At 39.5% G+C, this 24,944-nt stretch overlaps 1 protein-coding gene across 1 annotated transcript in view; it reads right to left on the bottom strand.

The window, feature by feature from the left end:
- Positions 1-2,773: 2,773 nt before the first annotated feature.
- Positions 2,774-24,944, bottom strand: part of snx7 (sorting nexin 7) — a 52,713-nt gene continuing 30,542 nt past the window's right edge. Inside the window, 1 exon segment of the mRNA XM_034706510.1 lies at positions 2,774-4,640. Within this exon segment, the coding sequence (XP_034562401.1) occupies positions 4,560-4,640 (81 nt within the window). The 3' untranslated portion in view covers positions 2,774-4,559.

Raw genomic sequence — 24,944 nt, 5'->3', positions numbered from 1 at the left:
GTGGCCGTGGAGGACCATAGCTCTCCCGAAAATGGCAATTAGTTATCCAACATCCTGTTAACATCACACAAAAGACTAAACTATTAGTCTTAAACTATTAGGACATCCTTAGGTCTCAGACTGAGGCATCAGACCTCAGATGAAAAAGCATCATGTCTCTGTAAAACCTGTCATGTGTCGGTCTTCAGATGAAACGGCCGCAGTCCAAACTGCTTCTGGCGGTTCGTGATGGCAGGGGACCCGCGTCATATTTAAAAATACATACTTATTATAAGTTTATAAAAAAAGAACTACAGTTTTACATAGGTGATTATACACAGATTGTAACATAGTTCTAAATATTATATCCATTTTTCCACCAAATCTAACTTCTACAAAATGCATCTTAAACTGAGTCTTATTCTATCTGTTCATTATTCAACTTTGCTATTTATTTATTAATTTATTATGGATTATCTAAATATTTAGGTAGTTATTAATTTGATTTTATCATCTTATTCCAGTGAGTTTTATGAATTACCTCTCAGCATTTCATATTTTATTCAGTTTTACTTTGCTGTTTTTAATTTTAGTGTGGCATCTTAGTTTATTTTACTGGTTTAATCTTTTGGTGTTTTATCATCTTATAAGTTTATTTTATTTTGGTGATTTTGAATTACATTCTTGATTTTTAATCATCTTATTTCACCTTCAGTGTTTCCTAATTAAAATGTCATGATAGCATTTCCTCAGTTTGTCAGCAACTTCTTTTTTCTTTCTTTTTTTAACCTTGTATATGGATTGAGGTGTGGGATTGTGGTGGGTGGGGTGTCTTTTTTTTGTGTGTTTTTAATTCATTCTATTTTATTACTACCATTGTTATTTTTATGTACTGCTTTTTGTGTTACAATATTCCTGTATGAAAAGTGCTTTACAAATAAAGTCTGACTGCTTAAAAAGAAAAGGGTTTGGTATGTCACATTTTCCAACAACCATAGCACAAAGGCACTGATTGGTGCTTTGGGTCTTTTAATGTGATTAATTGATATGAAACATATATAGGATATCACTGGGCTACATTTCAATACACGTCAAAGAGAAGCTTTACAAGCGTTTAAACATGGAAACATGTTGTAATGTTCTAATAACGCCTCCCTCCATGAAGCGCTCAGTGAACAGATAGCACAGCACTTCTAAGCACCCTAACATCCATGCAGAGCTCTGCTGTGCGTACATGTAAAACACATGTTCTCTCCTTCCCCCTCTCCACATCTGCTGTGCCCTCGCTTTTATTCCCCTCAGCACTTGAAAAAATGTGCTTGCGGAGGGCCTAATTTTAAAGGCGCTGCTTTATTTAAAGGACCTGCTTTAATATTTAATGTGATTAAGTGTGTAGGATAACCTACTTAGTGCTAACATGTACAGATGCACAGTTGCTCTCACCATGCAGGCAGAGAGGAATAGACAATGTGTTTTTTTTTTCTTGCTCACTGCAAAGCTGTAGAAGTCTTTCAGACTGAATCAATGTTGCAGGCTGTAGTGTCACAGGCAGTCACATATTCTTAACACATCCAGTAAAACTGACTTGCTACAAGGGTTTAGCAGAAGGCCATACCAAGCATTTTAGAAATAATGAGGTCTCCAAACACCCTTTGAACATTCTGTTGCTGGTTACCTCAGCAGACGAGGTTCTGGTTTTTGGTGTTGGATGTTTTTCCATTAGGATTTTCAGAAAAATATTTTGGCCTGGTTTCATGAAACATCATGGAAGGATGACGGATAGTAGTTTGGAAATCTGCATATCATAGAAGATTACTGAGGTTTTGATGCTAATTTCATTACAGTATTATTTCATTAAGTATGGTTCTCCAAAATATGTTAGTAGAAGGATAGTAGTCTGAGAGCCATCTCTTTAGAGTAGCCTGGTTCTGTGATTTATTTGAGTCAGCAACATCCTATACTGTGAATCATGTAAATGGTAAATGGATGTGTTTATACAGAGTTTATATAGCACTTATGGCTGCTTTGTAAAGCCCATCATTTTTTGACCAATCCCATTCTCACACAAATGGCACAACACTTGGATAAGTTTTGGAGTTAAGCGTCTTGCCTAAGGTAGGGATGTTTCGTTCATTTATTAAAAATCAAAGTCTTCTTCAAAGACCTTACAGTCACTACTTAGGAAAAAGGAACTGCTGCGGGATTACTTTCGTAACCTAGCAACAGTAAACACAGGTGAGAAGCGCTCTGAAATTGAGGTCTTGGGCGCTCCAAGTGCAAAAAACAGTGACAATGGACACGGCACCTAAGTCTGACATCATTGAACCTGGAGCTTCATCAATCTGAGAAACTCCTTTGCTGCTGAAACCAGATAGCATGAACCCTGAGTTTGTGTGTACAGCAAACTTCAAGCAGAATGACTTGTTTCTGAAGCTTAAACCATTTTAAAGACAAGCAAGATTTTTCTAGTGTGACCCTGGAGCGCTGATTATTATGTGTGCTACAGAAACCGCATGTTTCGATCAATATGCTGTAAATACAGAAAACAAAACTGAAACTGTGTTGACTGTGGTGCTTTAGCCCTGAAAACTTGCAGAACTTTGTAAGATGCCATAACTCTGTAAAATACACTTTATGCTTGCAGTGGATGAACAGAGAACAAAAAGCACTTTCTTCAAGCTGATGTTTGTGAGTCACTGAGTCCAAGCCGAACCTTAAACAATTCTCTTTTCACATCAATTCTGCTTTTTGAGCCTACACAGCCTACACAGCCTACACACTGACAACAAAGCAGTTAAGTGTGAGATCCATCTTTATTGTTATGTCAAAATCTCAAAATGAGTTTATTCAGACTTTCTTTTTAAATAGTCAAAACTGATAAAAGCAACGATGAGAGAAAAGGTTACATCAGTATAAAAGATTATTAAGAATTCTGTTACAAAGACATTACAGATGTAAACTTGAAATCTCCATTGGCAAAAAAAATAACAGACAAAATTCTTAAGGCATTTAAGGTCTTTCTGCACACTGAGAGGAGATCAATAGTGTTGTGTGTTATTCATTTCATTGGATGTAGTCATCTTAGTGTGATACTGAATGCATTTCTTAGGATTCTTTTTAATGAAAGGTTCTTTTTTCTTTTTTTGGTGAACAGTCAGAGTAAATCGGTCAAGGCCAGTGATAAAATAAGAACATTCTTGACACACAAGACCTGACAAGGCTTTCAGTCACAAGTTTGCAAATTCATGATTGAATCTAGTCATTAACAGCGCTGACATGAAATGTATCTCTATGCTACCATGGCTTTATGAGGAAGTGTACTGCTGCCATCACAGCCCCAGACTGGATTCATTTGTTATATATTCCTGTTCCTATGTTGTTCTTTCCAAGTTCACTGAAACAATATGAATTCCTTTCTCCTCTCTCTTTGTTTGTTGGCTATCGTCAAGAAATATGTTGTAAAGTTGTGAAAAGAATAAAGGCAAAAAATCAAAGACGCTAGAATTTCTAGGTGTCGTCTAAGCTGGTTGTTTTTGCTTTCCCCATACTACAACACTTTAAATAGGACATGTGGGAAGCTGCTATTCCTTTATTTCCATCTGTGTTAGGCTTATATTTTGTTTCAAGACATCTTTGACTATAGCCTTTCACAAAGAAGGTCTTTGAACTTTTTTGTGGTCACAGGAAGGAAAAGGATGGCAACGAAGAAACCAACGACCATCAATTGCTTTTTTAGAACTTCCAATCAAATATCAATGGAAAAAGCCTGTAAGCGAGAGCCAAGATTATTATTCTTAACTATTATTCACCAAGTATAAGAATGACCTTTCAGTATTTCGCCATAGAGGCATTTCCCTGGACCTGTGTCAGTACCTGAGCTCCAAGGAAGCATTTGGTTGAGGTTTAAGGGGGAAAAAATAGTGGTTATGTCTGAAATGGTGTTGTTTTTGGTAAATGTTGGGATTATAGTGTCATGGTTTAAACTCAAAGAAGTCGTCTACTTTTTCTGAACACTGTGTCCATTTTTCCAAAATCCAGTCAGAACAAATAACACTAACAGATAATGTGTCCTGACTGGTTGAAAACCAAGTCACGATGACTAACCCTGAAATACATTGGCATTCCTTTCATTCACACTGGCTGCCTCACTGAATGGAAAGCCAACAGGTACCTTCAGATTTGTTGTCTTGGTTACGATACTGTAGGTCCACAGCATTTTGAAAAATGCAGCAAAAAAGACTAAATGTTATCCAAGAACCATGGAGAGAGAAAAATCACAAGGAGTCCCTGTATAATTTTTGGCAATGCACACAGCGGCATGAAAACAATGATATGTGGGCATTTGGATCACAGGGTGGGTTTTAGTGAAGCAAAGTCATCGCTGGAATGTTATTCATTACTTTGGCCAGACAAAAAGAAGAAAGAGTGAGAAATACAGCAAAAAATAGCATGTTGTTTTGCACATGATGCATATTTGCATTTATTTGAAGTCTATATTTGGCTGTGTTGAAAAGACAAAAGGGGGTGTACTTTATGTTAGGAAAGAGGAGGCATCTCCATGTTGCAATCATCTCCACCCTTCAAGCAGCATCCTCCATATCTCTCTCTTCCTTTGGCTCTGGTCTCTGAGAAAGAAGAAATGACTCCCACACAGCCAGGCACTGAAAGAGAACAGCATAATCGTCATTATTGTTACAGAGTTTTGCATTGAAGTTTGAATCCTCTGTATGTTTCAGATAGTGATTCTTGTTTGTAAAAAAGTGTCTGACAAAGTGGTTCTGATAACATGTCAATGGGATGAAACCTGCTAACCATCTCTCTACATAGCTAATTTAGCCCTCAACATATCCTTCAACTATTTCTGTTTGAAGCATTGTGGGATTTTGGAGGGGAGAAACAGCAGCCAAGTCTAAAACTCCCAATCCCACTTCATAATTCAAAGCTTCTTCTTTCTTCTTTTCTCATTTTACAAAATAAGACCATTCAAATGAAGTGCTTGTACTTTAATGACTCATTACACTGCAACATTTTACCCCACTTGGAACAGTCAAAAACACTTCAACAGTCTTTACACCCACGTTTCATTTTGGCTTTTTAACAGAATTAAAGGTCGATTTTGGTGACAAAACACTCAAAACATGTCCAGTCGGGCTTTATGTTTTGGGAGTAACACGTGCTATAAGATTGGTTAGAATCAGAGCTAGTTGTTTTGTTTGTATCAAAGCTGTGGATTGTGGATTTAATGTCACAAAGATATATGGTCAGCTATCAAGTGCCCCAGCAATCAGTCTGAAAAGATGTTTACAGAGGGGATATTGGCACAACCTTCCTCCTCTGAACCAGTCATGATATAAGATCCTCACTGCTCTGCCACAAAAAATATCATTTACTTTTGTTATACTTATATAAGGTGGTAAGAAAAGCCTTTACAAATCTCAGTTTCAATAGTCTGAATTCAAGCAGCACGCAACAGGATAATGATGGGTTCTCCTGGTACAAGTGCTGCAGCAGAAAGGGTTCTAAAGACAGAGCAAAAGTACCAGAGAGGCGTGATGTTTTCAATTTCTTCAAAAGAAGACAGCCGACAGACAAACTCAGAATATTACATTTTCATTTCAGTGTTTGAGAAGTTTGTGTTCGATTACTGCAGTTGACTTTTGTGAACAGAAAGTATTAGTTGGTGTAAAAAGCAAGCGGCAACCTTCGGTCTTAAAATATCAAGCCCATGCAGAAGTGCTAAAAACTGCAGCTCTAGAGTGTCCACTTGAGGCTGGCTGCAGAAACACCAGAAACCACATACACACCAATTAAAAAAGACGATCTTTAGAGCAATAATAAACATGTTTACAGCCTGGTTCAAAAAACGGTTTAGATCTAGCTAGTTTCTCTATCAGCACACACTGTACAGGCGGGGAATTTTTTTATGACTCTGTATTTTCGAAGATATTAAACTGATGAGTTTTGCCTGAATAAGGACATGGCTGACTTGATTGACAGGTGGGCACCCTAGAGTTATTTTCGAAAAGGCTAAAGGCCCGCCTCTTTACCTAAAACTAGCTTGGACAAAGTTTGGCTGTGTTCAGCATTTCCAATATGGCACCCGCTGACAATTGGCTTCAAAACAGCACTCAGGAACAGATGGGTGACGTCACGGATACTACATACATTTTTTATACAGTCTATGGTAAAAAGGTATTTCCTTAATTCAACCCCAAATCCAAAAAAGTATGGACGCTTTGTAAAATGTTGATAAGCACCAAACAAAACACTGAAAGAGTTGTGTAATGCTGTGTAACAAAAACACCTGTGTGAACATCTCCCAACTAATGAGGTGAATTAGGTAGCTGACTTGGTTTTAAAAAGGCATTCCAGAGAGGCTGAGTATCTCAGAAGTAAAGATGGGAAGAGATTCAACCCGTTTGTGCGAGACTGCATGAGCAAATAGTTAAACAATTTCAAAATAATGTTCCCCAGTGTGAAATTGGGAAAAGAAATGGTGATTTCATCAACTACAGTACTTAATATCATTACAAGATCCAGAGAATCATAAAACAATACTGGGTAGCTGTGATCTTTGGGCCCAACAGTCATGACTTTGTAGTGGAAGTCCCCGCATGAGCTCAAAATTACTTCCGAAAAACACTGGTTGTGAACAATTTTAAAACTGCACCATGCAAAAAGGAAACTGTATGCTAATATGATCATGAAGCGCTGACTACTTCTTTAAGCCCAAGCCTATTTCAGATGGACTGAGGTGAAGTGGAAAACCATCCTGTGGTCTGACGAATCAAAACTTGACACTCTTTTTGGAAGTGTTTGCATCACCAGTAAACTTTGATGTTGACTTTGCTCGTATTAATTCAGTTGCGTTTTTTGAGCATGTGCATGAGATCACATTTTTAGATAAAGGATGAGAAAACAGCTGGTATATTCTTACATAAATTACAGTAATCATGGTTGTTTTTTTCCTTCATGTTTTTTTCTATGCCACTGTTCCACTTTTAACACCGCAGTCCTCAAAAGCACCTTCAGATTAGAGCATTCTCTCAGAACTTTCCCAAATGTCTATCCCAGCACTTCCCTCCACTTCCTCTTTTGATCTCTCTCTTCTTTCTCTTTCTAACTCTCTTGCCATCTCATCAGTGAAGGCACATTATTGCACTGACAGAGGCACTGAGAGAGTCCCATTTTGTGTGTGAGAGTGTGTGAGTGCGTGTGTATGTGTGTTGCAAAGCCTTTCACGAAGCAAATCACACTTTTATGGCATAAAAGCAGTTATCCAGATAGCAGGAGAGGCAGGAAACCATGCAACCAGAAAGTGAAAATGACAAGCACACACTAACAGGCACCGACACCCTCAAAAGCCAATCCGTGAACTCAGGTTCCACTCTGTCAGCACACATCAATACAGCACAGGCAGTTTTTCGTAACGTAATAGCAGTTTGTTTAGAGGTGGCAATAAGTCAGAGCGTCAGCCTTTCCACTCTCAATTTAACAGCCACTTTTTCTAGACAGCACCCACAACACCTCAGGAGCACTGTGGACGAGCATGCTGGACTGTTTTGTCATAGAAATGATTTTTAGGAGGCTGAAATGTCATTGGTCAAGTTATACCTTGAAAGAGAGAAAATACTAGACTGAAAGGAGGAAGTTATTGCTACTTCAAGGTCCTGTGAGGAACTTTTTGTGGCCCTTTGGTAAATGTAACACTATGAATATCTACTGTGGAGAAATGGCTGTTTCTTCAGCAGTCTTGTCTGACGCCCACTCCCTCACAAGGCTGCGGGAGTAGGTGACACCTCTTCCCTCACAGGCATTAAAAATAGAAAAACAGAGGTTGTCAGTCTTGTTGTTAATGATCTTGTTTGCTTAGAGGCATCACTGTGAATTTTAGTCTTCATCATAACCAGTCAAAAACTCCTCACAGAAACTTTTAAACTTTTAGACACTAATGGGGGGTCGCGAGATGACTTCAGGAATATATTTTTTCTTTTTAAGTAGTCCAGAAGTGCATATATTACCCATTATTGAAAAAATATTGACAAAAATAGAAGTTTGGTTGAAATAAACCTTTTTTTCATTAGTTTTCTGACTTTCTTTGTTGCCGTATGACTCCTGAGGTTAAACAGTTAATTCACAAAAGCATGGGAAACACAGCATCGTGCATTTAGTCAAATTTTTCTGCAGACCAGCTAAATGAAGTGAAGCAACATTTAATCACTTTGGAGGACAGTTGGGGTAGCGGGTCTTTGGCACCTATATTTTGGGGTCACGAACTGAAAAGTTTGGGAACCTCTGTGCTAGTGGATATGTTGGACAGTGGGAGCTGACATTGAAGGGGGTCGCTCCGACACACCAGAGCTAACTGTTTAGCCTCTTTAAGGTGCTGTGGGCCTAGCTAAATGAAACATCAGTGAAGGGAGGTACCAACTTGATAACCCCAGTGATGTGCTGGCTCTCCCTGTCCATCTGTACCATCTATCTTGGGCTTTTGGAGGACATGGGGAACCATGTTGTTGGCTACTAAACTTATCACTAGAGGGTGTAGTGGGGTGGGTTTTTTCACTGAGTGCTCATCCATTCTTAAAGCTTGTGTTTAGTTTAGAAAATAACAAATTAAGAATATTTTCGGTGAAGATTGAGATGGCTTGCATGACTCTTCCTATTTGCGTGTTGTAACTAGCTTTTCTGATGCCACCTTAGAGACAGCAGTAACAGGCATCAAAAAATATCTGCAGAGACTGGATCAATGTTTACGCTAATGGTCTTGTTTGCCTTTTTAGCTCATAGAGAGGCACCAGAGTTAATTTCTGTCTGTTACAGAACTTAAAACTTCAGATAAGCTTGGGTTAATCCACTTGTCTTGCCTTAAAGCTAAATAGGCTAGAAAATGGTATTACAATGTTATTACAGTGTAATAAAGTGGTAAAGTGCACTACTCTGTGCCATGTCATACAAATTATTTTTAGGAGGCTGAAATGTCATTGGTCAAGTTACACCTTGAAAGAGCTAAATAATACACAGAAAGGAGACATGAGGAAGTTATTGCTACTTAAAGGTCCTGCGAGGAACTTTTTGTTTGTGCTGTTTTTTGTCGCCCTTTCTGATAGATATCAGAATTAATTTGTCGGTTACAGAACTAAAAACTTCAGATAAGCTTGGTTTAATGAACTTGTCTTCACTTAAAGCTAAATACGCTAAAACCTGTTATTCCAGTGTTATTCCAGTGTAATAAAGTGGTTAAGTGCACTACTCTACGCAATGGGGGCCAATAATCAATCACAGCTTCTAATTTAAACAACATTGATGGCACCAGGAAGGATGTTGGAAACCACAAACTTGAAAGGTTTGTATGAAAATGTATAAAAATTGTCACAATATTATATTTTAATTTCAGTGTGTCTTGTTCTGCCTCAGTCAGGTTAAATGACGAGGCCTAACACAGCCCACTTAGACTTTTTAGAGATATCAAAAAGGGTTTGAAATATCCCTCTTTTAAAGTTTTCTAAAACAAGTTCATCTACAAACATTACATTCCATCATTTGCATGTGATACTCAAAGACAAGAACATCCAGAGGTTATTTTAGATAACACTGCTCTTTTTTCTTCTTTTGCTGTGTTTGATGAATTTAAGTACCAATAGTTGTCTTTGCAGTATAATTTAAAAGAGCCTGTGGCTCCAGAGGCAGATATAACACTAAGCGTGTTTCTAACAAACGGATTCAGATGCTTCAGTGGAACACTAAATCTGTACAAGGAGCCAGGATTTCACAGGCTGTCGACTCAGCACAGCCTTTTTTAAAGAACACTACAGACAAAGCTTTAGAGACAAGGAAATTGTAGCACATTAATCTGACGACAAAAGAAAGGGCTGAGAGAAAAGAAAAGCAGATTGATTCCTCTATAGTATACACACAGAGGAAATTCATGATGCTGCTTTGAAGCTTCTGATGGGGTGGAGTCTTTTGGATATCAAAGTTCACTTTACAGACAGTCAAATAAAAAAAATACAGTTTCTGCCTTCTCATCTTGTTTCACTGCAGTAATCTTTAATCTTTCTATTACTTATTCTTATGTTGAAGGTAGTCAAACTTTTTCAGTGAAAATCTTTCATCTTTATTCTGAAGGCTCATTCCACACTCAGGGGCGTTCAGATGAATTAAGGTTGGCTGTTAACTTTAGGGCTAGCTTGTTTAGCTAATCTGCTCAATATTCAATGCAAATATCAAGCATGTTTGACCAGAGGGGATTTTCCCCCCAGAGAGAGTTGAGCTGCTTGAAAACAGCGGGATGTCAACCTTCTCACAGCAGGTGAAGGTGAGGCGCTGCCAGATAAAGTTGAACTATGTTTCCCTCGAGTAACATAAATAAATGTCTGTGAACAAACACCAGGAATACAAACCTGAGGTTAACAGAACATTACCCAAGCTGTCCCTCATGGTTTGTAGACACGCTCACTGCTGCTTCATCCTTCACCTGCGGTACGTGTGGTTGTGTGAACTCAGTTTTTCGGTGTTGTGGGGAATTACTAAAGACATCAGAGTTACACTTATTACTGGGTTTAGGTTATTCGGGCAAACTTGCTCTGGTTTTTCTTCCAATTAAATACTCTTTTGCTCTCTCTCATAATGTCTCTGTATTTGTAGATACCTTAAAGAAGTACGGCAGTACTGAAACTGGATTTTGAATAATTGGAGTTATCCTTCAAGGCAGTATCAGAAGCAAATATTTTAGTTTTAACTCATTATAGAGACCAACATTAATGCATAATGACATCAAATAAAATGGTGGTACATAAAAATGTGTAGAAAGAAACAACATAAAATAAAATACATGCATATTTCTATTAACAAAACAGACAACTTATTCAGACACACACACACAGAGACACACACACACACAAAACAAAACATTACTCAAACAAGGGCTAAAACACTAATTAGGGCTTATTCCAGGGTTTATGAGCAGAGCAGAGGCCTGATTAGCTGACAGCTATCCTCCAGGCTTCACTGATGCTGAACACGTAAACACAGATAATCAGGAAAAACACACACAGATGCCAAGAGAACTTCCTGCAACCTTTTAACACACATACACACAAACACAAAGTGTGGTAGAGTCTCCAAATCAAAAAACAGATGAGGTGCTTCTTATTTAGGTAGTTCACCTCTGCTTCAAGAATGGCTTCTTATGTAGATATTGAGCTATTTCATCCTAACAGCACTGTGACCACTTTGAAGTGTTAGTTTGTGTAGCAGCATGTGAAGCGACTAACTCTTCAGTTTCAAGTGTTTCCACCTCTTCTGCGTGGTCCAGTGGAGGGCGGGATGAACTAACAGCAATTGTGGTCTTTTTTGGGCTGCGTCCAATCACCACTCATTTCCCCCTCCATCAACTGCCGTGACTTTGTGTGCCTTTGTAGTCTTAATACAAAAATAACCACGCTTTTAAATAACCTCTGCGTCAAGGCTTTACAGTATGATTACTCACTTCATTGTTTAAATGAAAAGCAGTTGTGCAAATTATATACTACATTTTGATTCTGTATAAATGGTTCATCCAAAATGAGGAGAAAATTAAACAACTTTTTGCCCTCAATCCCTCAAGAAACCTGGTTCCTGTAATCAAAGCAAGACAGCGGAAACCCTGATGTTCTAAGATTTGTTTTTCAGCTTCTCTACAGGCGGCAAACCCTGGTCTTAAAATATGAAGCCTATAGGGAAATGCTAAAAACTGCAGTTGATCGAGCATCCGCTTGAGGCTGGCTGCAGAAACACCAGAGACCACATACACACCAATTCAAAAAAGACAATCCTTGCAGCATAAATAAACATGTTACAGCCTAGTTAATAAAAACAGTTTAGGGCTGAGAAGCTAATTTATCTGTTGGCACATACTGTACCGGGGATACATTTTTTATGACTTGGTATTTTCGAAGATATTAAAGTTCTGAGTTTTGCCCAAATAAGGAAGTGGCTGATTTGATTGACAGGTATAGCATGCTGTAGCTGTTAGCGAAAAAGCTAAAGGTCCGCCTCTTTACCTCACACCAGCTCGGATGAAGTTAGGTTGTGTTCAGCATTTCCAATATGGCACCTGCTGATTATTGGCTTCAAAACAAGGCTTCAGGAACGGGTGACGTCACCGAATGATTTTTTTATACAGTCTATGCTTCTCTGTCATTTCTTTGACACTTCCATTTCCATGATTATTGCACCTTCAAGAAAAATACTGCCATCAGCTAAAATGATTGATTAGCAGGATTAGTGCTCACCTTGGCACTTACGAACAAAAACTGGGTGTACGATCATTTACACGCAAAGATCGGCATCTATCAATCTGTACGTAGGCCGAGGGTAAGCTCAAATTCCACACCAGGACTGCGTACGTAAGTTTTCAAGTTATCATGGCACACAGTGCAGCAAAGTTTCACAAACTGCATTTTTGGACGGAGGAACAGACATTCATAGATTAATATTTAGTTTGTTAAATTAGACATGACACCTTAAATGTATTTAACATTTCACCCTACCACAATTAGGAAAATTCTAAATGAAAAATACGTACATTATCATCACTGATTGCAGCTCATTCTGGCTACTGGAGTTAGGATACATCAAACTGTATTTCCTGCCTTTCTGTGCAAGAGGCAGCAAGAGGATACAAACTGCTTACAATAATAGATTTTTGAATTTAATTTAGCTGCCAATGATTTTCTGGAGTACCACAATTGTGTTATTTATGCATCAGGGAATTTTCCATCTCTTTCTGACAGCTTCATGTCAATATGTATATATATATATGGGAACAGCTATTGGCACCTCCAGTCCAAAATAGCATCAATTCCCCTCAACAGCTTGTCAAATCCCATGAAGACAGTAAGACTAATCTGAAATATTTATCGACCTTAAGATAAGCAACATCAAATTATTTATACCACTGTCTTTCTCAAGCAGAGTCCCAGTTGCTATGAGGTAACCATGGCAATGCTGATTAGACTGCATTTGCCATCTAAAGCAGGACACTCAGCTCATCACAAACAGTCATAATAGTCTCATTTATGACTGCTGGATCTGAAGAGCCCAGGCTTCCTCATGTTTGGAGAGCTTACAATAGAAGAACTGCATGTGCCATTTGACACAAATGACATGTTTAAGTAATATTCAGCAGATTATTCAATCTCATTAATGATTCCATACTCAAATTCTTGTATTCAAATCATGGTGAGTCTGCTTGGTATAAGATTAAGTCTGAATTTGATGCATGACTACAAGCGTGATGTGGCTTGTGTTCCTCATCCATATGGGCTGGGTTTTGAACCTTTGACTTAATGTGCTGTGTTAAGCTACAAAAGCAAAATCCCAAAAAACTGTGTTTGTCTGCAAGGCCAGATTCATGATTTCAAAACATGTAAATTTCAAACACAGTGGGTTGAAAATTTCCCCGGGAGGCATGTCTGTTCATTGTAGTGTTCAGTCATTTGGGTTGAATGATTCTGACATTAATGTCAGTCTGTCACATATCTCCTGCCTTGCTACCATAAGACAATATGAGGAATGTGCAGGAGGAGCAGCTGTGATGAAAACTGTATGTCGATGTGCTAATAGAACTGCAAATATTGGCATCCACATTCAGCTACTCCCACACAGGACTGTTACTGGAGCTTGTTTTAGACTTAATATGCTGTGGTACATGTGTTTCTACCAGCCAGTGTACATTGAGTCATTACTCCTGACAGTACAGATGTAACCTGCCAAAGAGGGAGTGGGAGTTTTGTCACATCCATGCATGAAATGAGTGTAATCATGTCTTCAGTATGTGACATACGGCTATGAATCTGTCTATTAAAGCTTGCTGTAGGGACCCTTCAGCGATGGCCATGTTGTTGAAGTCCTTGATGTCGTTAAGCACAGAATCAATGTTTCTAAAGAGAAACTCACAAGTGGCAACTGAAAAGAATCAAATCGCCTTTTTTTCTTTTTTTTCCACAAGCCCACTTAGTGGCAAAGAGGAAACAATCTGGAATAATTAATATGGATCCACCTTCCTCTTTCCTGTCTCTCTGATGAGCACTGATGTGTTCGTACGCTCCAGGAGCACCAGAGAAGCAACAGTTTATGTACATCCATTCCAAAAGTTGACATTTATCATTCATGTAATGACTTGTTCAGCCTTTTTGTATATGTGTTCGTACAAAGCGGAAACTTTCAGCCGAGAAAATCGAAGCCAATACAGAAGTGTTAAACCGCAGTTTCTCGAAGTGTCCGCTTGAGTCTGGCTCCGGAAGTACTGGAAACCACACACACACAAATTCAAAAAGAGCTGATCTTTAAAGCAGAAATAAAAACGTTTACAGCCTGGTACAAAGAATGAGTGTAGTCTGGATAGGAGGCTCAAAGCCCGCCTCTTTACCTTGCACAGGCGTGGACAAAGTCTGGTTGAGTTCAGCAATTCCAATATGGCTCCTGCCAACAATCGGCTTTTGAAACAGCGCTTCAGAAACAGATGGGTGACATCATGGACACTACGTCTATTAATTATACAGCCTATGCTCCAGCAGCACCAGAAAAGCTCCAGTTTTCTATATCCATTCCAAAAGTTGACATTTGTCATCTAATGCATTGTTAAAGACTTGTTCAACCTTTTTGTAAATGTGTTTTTTTACTATCCTGTAGGGAGATAAGATGATGGATACCACTGGATAAAATTGTTTTTTTTTTCATATGAAGGTAAGAAGTACCACGCCGAATTGTGTTCCAACTTCTCACTGTCAAGGAAATGTTTTCAAAATGTCGCCTGATAAAGATGATATTGAACAAAGAAGAGCAGCAAATCCTCACACGGACAAGCTGAAACAGTCTTAAATGTTAACCTGTTTCATTTCTGTAAAGGTTAGTTCATGAACCATCATTTTATACAAATGTATTCTCTCCTCTGTTAGATTCAATATGCCCAGCTCGTAGCATCCTGTCTTTCACATGATGACTCACCTCCTCCCTCCTCAGTCTAACCTAAAGCATTTGCAAGTCACTTTAATTCACCACTCATCCTTTCCCTTATGGGTGCTTCCCAAATGGATGACCCTGTCAAGACAGCAATGTCTCTCCTGATCTCTGTCATGGCTGATATTCATATTGTCCTCTCTTTGAACCTATTGACTCTGAGTTTCCCAATGACCTGTTGAACTCTCCTTTATCATCCTCATTACTGATAAAATGTCGAGCTCTGTGTAGAAGGCTCCTCACCATGGACCGCTGTAGGTGGAGGTTAGAAGTCATTTTGGTGTTGGTTTGTGTGAGTATGTTCTCTGTGGTCTTCAGGTCTTAATGAAGGTTTAGGTGATACTGTTGATACTGGAGCTATGAAGGTTGTACAACATGTACTGGCACTAGAAGTCAGACTGGATTAAGGTTGATCAAAAGCAGACTTTCAAAATGTCATGATGTTACAGTAGCTAGTTGTACTATGTGGGTGTTTGCTGACCAGGGTGATTCAGTTGTGTGTCCTGGTACATTGTTGAATTCCTCTGTTAGAGTCAATTAAAGACTCATCTATCTAATCTGGCTTTTATGTAGTTTTTTTTTTTATAACTTCATAAAATGTATCATTTTAATGTCACTTTATATCGACTTTAATATTATATCGTTAACTCTTCAATTTAGTTTTCCAACTACTCATTTAATTGCTTTTTTAAGTGATGTTTTATCTTCTATTTACTTATTTCTTAATAGGGCTGTCAAAATTGCTCCAAAATGACGTTTGAATATTCCCTCAAAAAAAAATCCATAGGTTTGAACCATTCGAATATCTATATGTGCGCATTATGTCAGTAATGGGGCTGCATGGTGGTGCAGTGGGTAGCGCTGTTGCCTCACAGCTAGAAGGGTCGTGGTTCAAATCCCGGGCCCGGCAGGTGCCTTTCTGTGTGGAGTTTGCATGTTCTCCCCGTGCATGCGTGGGTTCTCTCCGGTACTCCGGCTTCCTCCCACAGTCGAAAAACATGCTCACCAGGTTGATTGATCACTCTAAATTGCCCGTAGGTGTGAGTGTGTGCGTGAATGGTTGTCTGTCTCTCGGTGTTGGCCCTGTGATAGGTTGGCGACCTGTCCAGGGTGTACCCTGCCTTCCGGCCGTAGCCAGCTGGGATAGGCTCCAGCCCCCCGTGACCCCTAACGGGATAAACGGTCAAGATAATGGATGGATGGATGTCAGTAACAGGTCGACGAGCTAATACAAGGAGACATAGGTATTTTTATTTCAGATTTAACATGCCTAAAACATACCTACATGTTACAAAACAAGTAAATGACCTAATGGCCTACACCGCAACACTTTTAAGATCGTAGTGAGTGACAGACGAATACGTGAAACTTCCAACTCTCTACTCGCTTCATTTGCTTCTCTGCGAAAGATGAAAAAAACTGATCGTCAGCTTATTATTTGTGCCGCAATAGCCAATCACCATGGAGATCCTCTGTTGATGTATGAGCAAACGGACCAACAGGGGTTAATTCAGCTGGTAAATATAGGACAAATTGATCATATCTGAGTGTTCCCTGATCTCTGTGACAGTAGGGTTTGGTACCGTTTCAATCTTAGCGATTCCGTTTCAACTGCGTTTTTATGAACATGAGACCACAGCACATCGAAGTCAGAGCAGTCTCTACAATTAACACAATGTTGAAGTGTCATAATAGACATGCTTCCTCTGTGTCGGTACCATTTGTAGCAATCATAGTCCCTTTAGCCAAACTCTGGATCGTTTGTTACTGTCCACCATTATCCTCTACTTTGTTGACATGTTGGGTCAAATGTGACGTAATTTTACGCAGAGACAGCAGGTCCTAGCAGATGAGAAAAACTTTCTGTGGACTGCAAAATTCTTACTGAGGTTAAATCCTGACAGATTTATGTTGCTGTTAGGAACTGAAAAGCGGGACCGAAAAGCACGCTCCTTATTGAATCCACAAATCTGAGAAATTTGGAGCCGGTTCCAAAATAGAACCGGTTTTCAGAACCCAAGCCTATGTGACACTACCTATGCTTCTAGGGAACAGGAATAAAGATGAACTCACTTTCAGTAAAGTGAGTGAGGAGACCGGATAATCTGGTAAATTGTGAAAACCTTTGTCGGTCACTTGATTCCAGCTATTGGTTGTACTCGCAAGTTAGCACTACCCAATTAGCATAACTGGCTTCACTATTCAATGTAGTCAAGGTCAGCCTTGTTTGCAACAACAAACTGGAGTGGCGTTTGAAGGGAACACCTCCCATCTCACAAGAATTGCGTGATTGAACTCACGAATCAATACAAAACAATGGGAATAAAACCGAGGCCCTGCTCATCGGCTCCAAATCCACCCTCACCAGATCTCAACACACCCCAGCCCCACCCATCATCATCGACGGATTCCCTGTACCCTTCTCCCCTCAAGTGAAGAGCCTCGGCGTCATTCTGGACAGCACTCTCTCATTCGCACCACACATTCAAAACATCACCCGGACTGCATTCTTCCACCTCCGCAATAATCTCCAGCCTCGCCACTCACTGTCCCAATCTAGCACCGAAATCCTGGTTCATTCATTTGTCACTTCCCGAATCGATTACTGTAACGCCCTCCTCACCGGACTCCCCACCAAACTGATCAACAGACTGCAAATCATTCAGAACTCGGCCGCCCGGATCATCACCCGCACCAAATCATCTGACCACATCACTCCTGTTCTCATCCAACTTCACTGGCTCCCTGTCCAACACCGCATCCACTACAAAAACCTTCTCCTCACCAACAAAGCTCTTCACAACCTGGCCCCCACTTACCTCCGCGACCTCCTTCATGAATACACTCCCTCCCGCTCCCTCCGCTCAACGTCTGCTGGACTATTAACAATTCCAGCATCACGCCTCATTACCATGGGTGCCCAATAGGGGTGCAACGGATCAAAAAACTCACGGTTTTGAGTCACGGATCGGATCATTTTTCGGATTAGCAAAAAAAAAAAAAAAAGAAGACAAGACAAATATAACTTTGTCCTCCATTTATTTTGTAAAACACTTTGCCCATTAAATAAAAACAAGATTCAACTCAAAATGTACAGCTTGTGCAAAGCACCATATCTGGGGACCCAGTCCTGCCTCATTCACTGTATTTCATGGCATGGCAAGTGAAGGACCAGAGGAACTTCAAAAGTTTCACTCATTCTTCTTTCATTTGCTGATTTTCACCGTCCACTTTTCTTTGAGCTGCAAACTGTGAACACACCGTTTTCGTGCATTCTAGGGTCCAACAGCTGGCAAAGTGCCAATATGCGAACCGCTCCAGAAACGAAAGTGAAAGTTAAAAATTGCACTCGCAGCAGTGGACTCTAAGTGACCCAGGAACAGCCTGTCTGCGTATCTGACATGGAGACAAGTCCCGGTAAACACGCAGTGACCCGACCAAAACACAGAGTGAAGGAATAACAGTTCGGGGGCCATAAATAGGCGGCCGGATGCGGCCCGCGTATTGACGGCCTCTGGTCTAGTGGGTGCGCAACAGAGTTTCATAACGTGGCTTAATCACATTCAGCATTCACTGTATTTCACAGGGAAACCAAAATGCTCCCATACATGTGACTTACAAGATGCAGGAGGTTTTTCAAGTTCCTCTGCTCCTTCACTTGCCATGACTACCGCTGCGCTTGACGAGTGAGTGTGGATTGAACATGCGGTCATCACGTGAACACGCGCAACTTTTTTCATCAACCGATCCGCGGACCACGTCCGTGCCGAACCGTGGAGAGGCATCCGTACGGATCACGGATCAACGGTGATCCGTTGCACCACTAGTGCCCGAGCCTTCAGCTGCTCAGCACCCAGACTCTGGAACTCCCTCCCTCCACACATAAGACAGTCGGACTCCATAACATCATTCAAATCCCAACTCAAAACTCACCTGTTCAAACCGGCATATTCACTCTAACTGGACTCTCTGCACTTCACTAGCTTTTAGTTTTTATTTATTACTTTTTGTTTGTTTGTTTGTTTTTATGATGTTTTAATGATGTATGCGTTTAGGATCTGTAAGGTGACCTTGGGTGATCTGAAAGGCGCCCAAAATAAAATGTATTATTATTATTATTAATAAAACATTCTGGCGTTCGGATACGTACGAATTAAGCAAGCAAGTAATATTATTTGCGTATGGCGTAAACAACATTAGAACTCATATTTCAGTTCTATGTGAACATACATTACATGCCAAAATACTTTTAGCAGTGGGGACAGGTATGTGTCCTAGGCAGCCAGGGACAATTAACTTCTTATTCAAACTACATGATGGAAGACTGAGCACCTGGATGTGGGTGAGAGATGAGAGTTCTTCATGGTCTATAATAATCCAGAGCAGTGAGGAAACAGACAATTCATGGAGCAGACAAGTGTATATAACACAGATCTATGTGTGTGTTTGTCACTTTGAATGCAGACTTGAGTTAACAGCGTTGTCAACACACTTCACTGATAGACCACACAACTGTCAGGTAACATTAGGCGTCACGACAAAAAAAGTTTTTATATCATGGAGACACGCTTTCCCCCCACACTCCCCTTGTTCTCACTCCTACACACGAGAAGTCTCCTTCTATCAAACTCTCTCACTCTTTTTCTCTCTCTGACAGTGAGGCTACTTTAGATTTTTTATTTTAATCGGCTGATCTTTTTTGATTAGATAGATAAATAGATGGATCAAAATGTTGCACATAAGCATTAGCTACAATTGGGGTGATTGTATAGATGAAATCAGGGCTGGTGATATGTCGAAGTCCTGTGGTACTGAGCCGAGTTTTTCAATAACTACAAAAACTTATGAACGAATGCTTGTGCAAGGTAAGGTAAGGTAAGGTAAGGTAAGGTAAGAGTTGTCCTACTATCCACTTCTCATCTGTACTCCCTTGCTTGCTCCTCTGTCAGTCTGTGTTAATGCTGCATGCATGTCATTTGGGAATAACTGTCAGAAGGACTTGACGGTTAAAGTGATGCCTTGGTGGTGTGGTTCTGTCGCTGATAGAAGTCTTAACCCCACGTTGCGGAACTTCCTTACTGATTGAAGCACCGCTACAGAATTTTACTATATTGTAATGACTTCACTATTTCGTCAACAAGGAAAGCCTAGACATTATATGTTATCTATATCATTCTCTCCTCACACTCATCATCCATTCTTCTTCCTTGTCGTCTTCATGCCTCCCACTCTTGTCACATTGCTCTTTTACCTCTATCTCCCCAGCTACCTCTGCTCACCCCCCATCTCTCCACTTCCTAGTTTTGCCCTGCACCCCCACCAAGGTGATATAAAGCCCTCCCAGGTGCTGGTGTCTTATTAGATTCTTATAGGCCGTCTCTCTCTGAGCTCCACTCCAATAAATCATTCACAGGCCCCATGGCTGCACTTGCCCACATCTGCACCTGAATAACAATATCAACACAAAGCAAAGAGTGGTCTCCTATTTTGAATTACCCCCAGTGGGATGCTATTGTTTTCTTTGTGTGTTACAGAGGGTCCTGAGCATACATTAGGAGAAGTCACTGTGAAGAAACCATGTTGGTGTTATCTGTACAGTATCATTAACTCGGTTTATATGATACAAGCCATATTTGAACTGGAGGAACATTCTTAATTGAAATAGGTGATAGATACTACAAATCATGTTCCTTGGTACTGATCTGTACCAACTTTATCAGTAGCTCAATTCTAAATATTTTGATTGTAACTGATCAGGTACCTTTGAGCTTTCAGGGGTGAAGTCACACACTACTTCATAAACTAAACTAATAACCGCAACTGACTTACTTCCATGTAACCATTGTGTCTTGAATTAACATTTGTTCTGTTGAGACGCTATATCAATAAAATTTGATTGATCAATTATTCCTAACAATGTACAAAGTTATGTTTTATCCATTTCGGTATCCTTCTGACAGCAACTAAAAAAAACAACATCCTTTTCTAAGAAAAATTCAGTAGAGGCTAGCTAGCTAGCTGGTTATTGAGTAGTCTTCTTCTGTTGCTGCTTCTTTTTTTTGTTTTACGTATGTTGAATGCAAACCAGCATAAAGAATCACTGCTGCCCCAACTGTGAACCAATTAGTTGCGTTTTATCCATTTTGCCAGCCCGGGGACAGCAACTTAAAAAAACCCCCAAAACTCCCTAACTGGATAGTAAGAATGTTTTTTTTGGATGCGGTTAGAGGACCTTGCTTTCAACTATCTGCTCCTCTGACATGATTTGCACTACAGTGAAAGCCACACACTTGGGTAAAGGCTAGCTAGCTGGTTACTGGAAGTCTTCTTCTGCTGCTTCTTGTTTGTCTTTCCTCTTTTTTATGTTGAATAGCAACATAAATAGCATAAAGAGCCACTGCTGCCCCAACTATGAACCAATTCATTGCTTATTTTAAGGCCAATATCAATAGTTCATTTTTTCAAAAAGACAGTTTTCGTCAATACCAGAATAGTGTAACAGCCCTAGTTTCCACTAAATTAACTGCAGGTCTAAACTTTAGCCCCATTATTTATTTGCCTTTATATATTGAACTAAATGTGGTTCACAGCCACTGTTGCATCTCAAACACTCAGTATTATTTTGCAGGCTGCATAAGTTGGCCATCATAACACATCACACAGCATCTCTGCTTCACACCTCGTCCCCCTAGACTCTATGACACATGAATTACTGTCAGTGATGGATGAAGTACCTGAAAGCCATACTTGAGTAAATTATTCAGCCATCAATACGGAGCCAGTATGTGACTTTGGTGAATTGGGAAAGTTGGCTGTTCTGAAATGAATTGGGTAACAGTATTAAAGATGCAGTGTGTTGCAATTAGCGCCATTTAGCATTTATAATTTAACACACACATTACAACCAGTGCCTGCCCAACATAGAGGTACATGACATAAAGTCACAACGTCTTAATGGTTTAACATGCATCTGGGCTAGGTGTAACTTATAAATACAATATCTGTTCTGCTAAAAATCATATTTTTAATTTATTTTATGCCATTGTTACGATGCTCCACCAATCCATTGGTTTGACATGTCTTAGTAGATCTAGGGAGGCCTTGGGACCTCTCCAGAGGAGTTTGAGATTTTTATCCTGAAGAAATTTCCAGTATATTCAATGATTTGCTGAAATGATGTCATAGCCCCCTCTAAGCAATTCATCTTCAAGCTGATTAAGAGGACTGGACCTGAAAGAAAAAGAGCTGGTCATGATGGACTCAGATCAAGTCTTCTCAATAAATGTTTGCATGTAAAAAGAGAGCAATTTAACATTTGAAGGAGAGGTTTCCATGCAACAGACAGGTTTCCCCTACAAATTGAGTGGGCCAAAGTCATCCCAGAATTTAAATCTAAAGATGTATCAGTCTTTTCAAACTACAGACCATTTATATTCTTCAATGTCATGCTTAAGTACTTGTACAACTAGTGTATAACAACAGACTAACAGAGTATTAATTGAACATAACATTCTCTACTTCCATAAATATAGATTTAGAAAAAGGAACAAAAAAGCAACACCCTACTGTGATGGCTCTGGTCCAACTGATGGATCATTTTTCTAGGTCACTGACAATAACGAATTAACTATTGGAGTCTTCATTGACCTGTGTAAAGCGTTTGACACCATTAATAACAGTATTCTGATGAAAACAAAAAACAAAACCTGAGCTCTGTAGTATCAGAGGGGTTGTACTCTAGTGACTCAGAAGCTAGGAATGAATACTTTGGGGTCTAACTATGGTAAGATAAATGTATAGTACCTCAAGGATCAACCCTTAGTCCCTTACTGTTTCTTATTTATGTTAATAATTAAAATCTAATCTTTAAAACATGTATTTTTGTATCCTCTTTGCTGACGATACTTATGTATGTCTGTGTATATAATTTACTGTACATTATAGAGTCAATTGTCGGATTACCCTAAAAAAATCTGTTTTCAGTTAGGCTAGAGTTAATACATTTTGGTATCTGAACTTAGCCATGTCATGGTAGTTGCCCTCTCCTGGCTATGACCCCCTACCATTGCCCCCCGAAACCAATACCCATGTCCTGATGTGACCTTGGATATGCTCCAGCATCCTATGACCTAAAGGCAGTTATAGATTTCAGCATCAAATCTTTAAAAATGTTTTATCTTGTTTCAAAATCTCTGAATTATCCAGTTAAATAATTTAGAATAACTTCTCTCAATCCATTTTTGGGGACATGTTTTAGACTACAATGTACATTAAAAATGTGAGGTACACAATTACAGAGAGAGAAGATTTTCTTCACAAGTGTTCTGTTTTTCATCAACATATGTTAGGATGTTAGGATCCTGAAGAGAGCGACGCTTAGGGGGAAGTACATCCATCTGGCTATTGCACATCTTCTTCCATCCCCTATACAAGTCAAACTGAGTATAAGTGGATAAAAAAACAAACAACGGGAATTGTAACTCTCTATATGCAAAACTTCTGCATAAATTCTGAAACACTGGGTATTATTCAGATGGAATAAATTCTCAGAGGACTGTCAAGTGTGTCAAAAACCAGCAGGTATTTGGGGCTGTAATTAATACTTGGAGAAGGGGGTGGAAAATCACACACCACATGTGCTCTGGATGGGATTGGAATCACTGAATATGCAATATTAAATCATCTTACCAACGGAACAGAACTAAATCTTGGCCAAATAGGGCTGGAAACTTGAACTCACAAGAGGCATCCTCAAGAAGGATGGGGCATAGCTTTTTTTCTTTCTTTTTCTTTTTTTCTTTAATGGATTGATACCACAGTAAAGGATTCTCTCATTAGAGATAGCCAGCCTCCCATCAAAGAAAAGTCTATTTAATGTGTTAATCTGGTTTAACCCTGCTTTGGGCAAGGTATGAAATCATCCTCCATGGAAGGATTTTATGCTTCAAGAGAATATTTTTGCATTGCAACAAGAGCTTTGCTGAGCAGGCATGCTTTATTTTAGCAATGACCTGATTTATACAAACTCACACTAGAGATGTTCTCAGGCCAAAGCTGATGGTTTGGTTTGTATTACTGCGGTATAAACTACAGTCAGTGTTTTATCAGTGAGATTGGCCTTTTTAAAATTTGTTTTTTGCACTCATGTTAAGTTAACTCGCCGAATGACTTAATAAAGATATACTTGGTGATTTTGCAGTGTAAGTAATTTTTGATTTTTTTGGTAATATTCAGTAGCGTACTCAGGTTGTTTGAGGGGCAAGGGTCCTCCATCAGAACATTTTAAAATCTGACACTTAATTTGCTGCATTCTGGTTGAAACACAAAACTATTTATTTATATCAATATTATTGATATTACATCATTAACATAACATAATATACCACAATTAACTACAAGGGCATCCAGAGGCCACTTTTCTTTACATTGAACTCCCTGGAGTGATATCAGGAGGGCACTTTTGAGGGGCAACCAAAGGGAACTTTTTTATGTTCTGCACATTCAAAGGGCATCCAGAGGGCACTTTTTTTTTTTAGCATTTTTATACATTTTTATACATTTTAGGGCCTGTCAGAGGGCACTGCTTTTAACATTCCATACATTTGGGGCATCCAGAGGGCACTTTTTTTATTTGATACATTTGGGGGGCATCCAGGGGGCAATTTCTTACATTTTACACATTTGAGGGGTATTCAGAGGGCACTTTTTTGCCTTTTTTGGGTCTGCCAGAGGGCACTTTATCTGCTTTTTCCACTGGAAGGACACCTGAGTTTTGTTTGGACATGAGGGCATCAGGGGGGGAGATTGCTCGATCAATTGGAGATGCATCTGTTTTGATTCCCAAACTGTAGGAAGTTAACAAATGCATCTCCTGTATACAGTAGGTGAACCATATATGTGTTTGATTGACAGCTATGTAAGAAAGAGCTGGAGGGACTATCTTGATATATATTGAGTTTTTA

Source organism: Notolabrus celidotus, chromosome 17 (genome assembly GCF_009762535.1).
Source record: "Notolabrus celidotus isolate fNotCel1 chromosome 17, fNotCel1.pri, whole genome shotgun sequence".
NCBI lineage: Eukaryota > Metazoa > Chordata > Actinopteri > Labriformes > Labridae > Notolabrus > Notolabrus celidotus.
This window is presented reverse-complemented; position numbering and strand designations above follow the sequence as displayed.